The 5,108-nt window shown below is 40.0% G+C and overlaps 1 protein-coding gene across 3 annotated transcripts in view; it reads right to left on the reverse strand.

Annotated features, from left to right (window-relative positions):
- Positions 1–860: 860 nt before the first annotated feature.
- The window catches only part of LOC101857145 (small heat shock protein p36), a 26,734-nt gene continuing 22,486 nt past the window's right edge, over positions 861–5,108 (reverse strand). For all 3 annotated transcript variants that reach the window (XM_005108357.3, XM_005108352.3, XM_005108353.3), the window contains 2 exons: positions 3,590–3,767; positions 861–2,484 (listed from right to left, as the gene is read on the reverse strand). In XM_005108357.3, coding sequence (XP_005108414.1) covers positions 1,489–2,484; positions 3,590–3,767 — 1,174 coding nt within the window. In that variant the 3' untranslated portion in view covers positions 861–1,488. The remainder of the gene's footprint in view (positions 2,485–3,589; positions 3,768–5,108) is intronic.

Genomic DNA, 5,108 nt, shown 5'->3' on the forward strand with positions numbered 1-5,108 from the left:
AGAGGGGAGGGACCTTTAAAGTTATAAGTTTTAAAGGTAGTGTTTTTAAGTCCCCATCGACTCCATATAAATTTCTTCCCACTCAGGAATTGAAATCAGGTCTCAGGCATGGGATTGTGATGCATCTAACTGTCACACAATAGACAGTGGTGAGAGAACCTTGAAAATCCTTAAAACAAGCAGCTGGACCATTCAAACCAGGAAAATCCACACTGCAGTTCTCTATGAAACCTAGATTTTTTACTACAAGTCTTGTTATTTGTGTAATATATTGTTTATATTCTTTTTTGGGGGTGGGTGTTAGGAGAGAATTGATGAAAAAAGAAATAAGTGCAGCAATTTGGCAAAATCTGGTATTACTAATGAAAGTAAAGAAGAGCCATCTCAATTGAATTCAAAACACATAAAAAGGGCTGGAATCTGTCATATCTGCTTTCTGATCATTGTAACAAGTTGTGCCATCTTTTAAAAAAAAAGTTTACAATTGTGTCACAACGAGGTGGAATCAGGCACTAGTCAATTTTGGGGCATATGGAGTTGTTGGTATTATCATAAAGCGTGTTTATTTGTCTTTCTTTGGTTAAAATAATACCCATCTATCTTATATAGAAGTAGAGATATTTGTGATTGAAATAGGTAAGGTCGCCTGATTTCAGTGGTAAAATTAGCAAGAAAATGGCCGCCAAAGTTCGGTAACTTCAATAGCTTGAGAGTCCTTTAAAACTGATAACTTAAATATTTTGTGCTTTTAATCCACATTTTTCAGTCAAATTCGAACGGAAATGTTTTTTCAAGGGACATTAAAGGTGTTGAGACAAAAAACAAAAATTGAATAAAAATTGCAAAAATGCCTGTTTCTTCTATTTCATTACTTTAATGAGCGCCTGATTTCACCACAATGCCTCACAATAGATAGGAATTGGATTTATAAAGTAAAGTTGACACATATAAGATGTATTATACACATACACATGATACGCGAAAAAATCTCCCAAAAAACTAAGAGGTGTGGTCAACATTGGAGTATGGAGGAATATAAAAGATATGGCAATTTACAATGTGGCAGTATCTCACCACAGAAAAACAATTAAGGAGTAAAAGCAAGCTTTGCCTTACAGGATCATCAGCGCTTATTAAAATCCTGAAATAATAGCAGTATGTTCCTCTAACACACAGTTACCAAAGATAGTTTTCATGTTTCAGTATGTCATATATAACAAAATGATTACAAAGAGTAACAATTTTTTAATGAATGATGTGGCTGTATGATTTTACCTTCTTGGTAAGAAAGTCTGTTTCTCTTGAATTTATGAAAATGGCAAGGCAACAAGAGATTTGAAAAGGATGCTTACTCTCAAAACTTGGAGAAAATGGAACATGGTGCTACATTCAGCAAAAAAAAAAGAATGTTTTACTCTAGAAAGAGGACACCACAATACACTTGAACTCCCCTCACTTTTGTTACTGCAAATTATTAAAACCTGAACTTCATCTCTTGAACGGTGCCTCAACGATTAGGTTGTTAGTGTCCGTGAAGAATGCCTTCACAGTCAAAGGATCAACATTATCAGGCAGGCTGTGTTCTCGACTCATCTCAGATGTCTGGTTACGGTTGCCACTTGTAATCTGACGTTTAGCACAAATTATGACTTTTCCATCCTGGGTTTTGACTGTCAGCTCTTCTGGTTTGTAGTCGTCGATAGGCATTGTGAGCTGGAACTTGCCTTCCTGTGAGGTGACCATTGGAGTACTGAGCTGTGCCTGGCTAGAGATGGGTCCCGTGGGGAACGTCGAGCTCAAGGAACCAAAAGGAGATGATTTGGGCAAAGTGGATGAACCGCTTAAGTGTGAGGCTGGAGCCGAGTGAAGCTGAGACGACTGAAACTGTGGGGTCAGCCGAGGGCCATGGTCTTCCATCATTGAGTCGAATTTGCTGAGGTCGACAGGAGGCTTATAGGAAGGGACCACGTGATCTGGGTGCTCCATGCTATCCGATTGGTTAAACAAACTGGACTGGGCAAACGCGTTGGGCTGTTTGATGCTGCTCATAGGAGGCTGTTGGTTAATAGTGTGCACTCGAGTTTGCTGCTGCTGTTGCTGTTGATCACGAGGTGAATACATTGGGGGAGGGATCTGGTTGCTGAGTGAGGCGCCTTTCGGTAGGGTGGAAGAGGAAGAGGTCTGGTAGCTTGATGATGACTTAACTACTCCCGGTGGACTATGGGTAGCCCCTGTTGAATCTTTGATAGCATGGTAGCTCGGGGTGGGGAGTGGAGCATGGACAACCAGGTAGCCATCTGGATTCAGAGTGCAGGACAGCGCAAGAGGATCAACATCACGAGGAATGTTCACTTCCCTGTTGTACTCCCGACTGACAGATGACCCTCCACCTTTTTCCTCATGCCGAGCTGACACCATGATCTTTGTGGTGTCCATCTTCACGTTGATCTCTTCAGGGCTGTAGTCCCTCATGTTGAAGCGAACCTGGGTGAAAAAAATGCATTGTGTTTACAATGTTGCAATGTGTTCTATTCCAAAAGTTGATGGGAACAATCACAAACAGCAGGCATGAATCCAAAACAAACATGCACACATACACACACATACATACACACACACACATAAACACATAACATACATGAACACATATTTACTTGAACACACAAACACACACACACACACACACAAACACACACATACACACACAAACACATAACAAACGTGAACACACATTTACATGTACACACACACACATACACATTCAAACACACACAATCCCCCGCACACTACACACATCCCCCCTACACACACCACCACCACCACACACACACAGCGCCCCCCCCCACCACTCCACACATCACACACACACATATACACATACACAGACATACACACACACTCATTTCTTTGATCTCTAGTCCACCGTTTCTCTTCTTTCAAAATTTTCACGTCTCTTCTACCAAGCTACACTTTTCCAAAGATGAGCAAGTTGATTTGCATCCTATACGACCCTCAGCAAGCGTTCTAAAGGTCTATGCTTATCGTTCATATACAAACAGTAAAAAAACTAATAGAGAGCTTGATTCGCATAAAATAAACATAGCCAAAATATTTTTTAAAAACCTTCCTACATATTATTGTCTTTAAATCTTCACAAGGGTTCTTCTTCAGATCACATAGAGGAAACTCCTTTCTATAGAACACATTGAACCTTTCACGCAGACATAAAACTTCATACCAAGTCCAGGAATTTGCCGTAAAGAGCGAACAATATGACAATTTGAAGCAATAGCAGATACAACAAAACATCCACAAGAACATGAATGACATCACTCTAACAAAATTAACATTAATAAAATCATCATCATCTTCAATATCATCATCATCATCATCATCATCATCATCATCATCATCATCATCATCATCATCATCATCACCAGCAGCAGCAACAGCAGGAGCAGCAGCAGTATCAAAAGAACATCATCATCATCAACAGCAACAGCAACAACAGCAACAACAACAACAACAACAACAACAACAACAACAACAACAACAACAACAACTACGATAAAGTTTCAAGTGAACACACCTTGAACACAGGATGTCCATTTTCGTCTTTCTCAATGACTGGCTTCCCATCATCAGCCTCCGCAATCCGCGCAGGGAGCCGGGAGCTCGGGGTACTTTCAACGCTGTGGAAATCTGTCCTCTCGGGGTTCAGCAAAAAGAACTCTTTCCGCATCTTGTCGATTTCACTTTCCCATTCACTGTTGAGGAGCAAAATTAGGATTTAAAAAATGAGTGATAATCAATACATAGCATCAACTGTATCGCACAAATTCTAGCTCAACAGCCAGCTCTATGCGCTTTACAATCTATATTATTATGCCAGCAGACCTAATAGCATGCTGAAATATTGCTAACTCCCTGGGAAGCATATAGTGCAAGCTGGCATTTTTAGGCGCTAAAACACTAAGATACTGACAACATCTTTCGCTGTCTATGACAGTGTACCCATTCCCACATGGGTGAATTGAGGAACATTTCGTGTACAGCGCCTTTCTCAATGACACAACGTCGGGACTGAGGCTCGAACCCCCAGGACCCGCAACCGTATGATTACAAGTCCGGTAGCCTAACCACAAGGCAACCGACGCCATGCTAAAAGAAAACTTGAACCCCCTCTTCGAAACGTATTTGATCGACTACGTACATGTGAGGGTCCCCACTCTGGAAGTGGGGCCATAGTTGTTTCACCGCGACATCAGGAGCGAAAAACATAGTAAGTTATTAGGGGTCAACATTTAAGGGCATGGGAAATTTGGCGGAAAATGTCGAAGTAGATACCAGTCTGTTGTTATTAAAGAGTTTAAGTCATCAGATCATGCTCTTAAGTAGGGCTCAGTCTTCGGTCCAGTTTTGTTCACCATTCATACTCAACCACTTGTAAAGGAAATAGTTGAGTAAGACTTAAAGTACCATTTCTATGCTGATGATACCCACATTTATGGTTCAACGTTGTTTACCAACTTAGATGAACTTGTCCATAGTGCTGAAAATTGTATTGCCTTAGTGAAAAACTGGATGAACAAAAACAAATCGATGTTGAATGATAATAAAACAGAAGTCATTCTGGCAGGCAATGCAAAGTCTGTTAAAGAGGTTGACCACGATCACATGACAATTGGTGATGCAAAAATTGCATTTTCAAAAAAAGTTAAGAATCTTGGGATCTATTTTGATTCCATTTTGTCAATGTCGGCTAAAGAAAATCATCTGATCAGCTGCATGTATTTAGAAAAAAGAACAATTAGTAAAATACGTCATCTGATCAATATTAAGTATACTCCTTTACTAGTAACTAGCTTAATTTTATCAAAACTCGATTATTGTAACTCCTTGTTGTCAGGATTATCACTGGAGAAAATTAAAAGACTTCACACTGTCCAAAACAAAGCTGCACGTTTAGTTTTACAGAAAAGAAAGCTAGACTCAGCTAAACCTCTTTTACGGACATTGCATTGGCTACCTGTTGAGAAAAGGATTGTGTACAAGTTGGCCACCCTATGTCACAAATGTTTGAATGGTAATTTACCATCATATTTATC

This window comes from Aplysia californica, unplaced genomic scaffold, assembly GCF_000002075.1.
Source record: "Aplysia californica isolate F4 #8 unplaced genomic scaffold, AplCal3.0 scaffold00682, whole genome shotgun sequence".
In the NCBI taxonomy this organism is placed as follows: Eukaryota; Metazoa; Mollusca; class Gastropoda; order Aplysiida; family Aplysiidae; genus Aplysia; species Aplysia californica.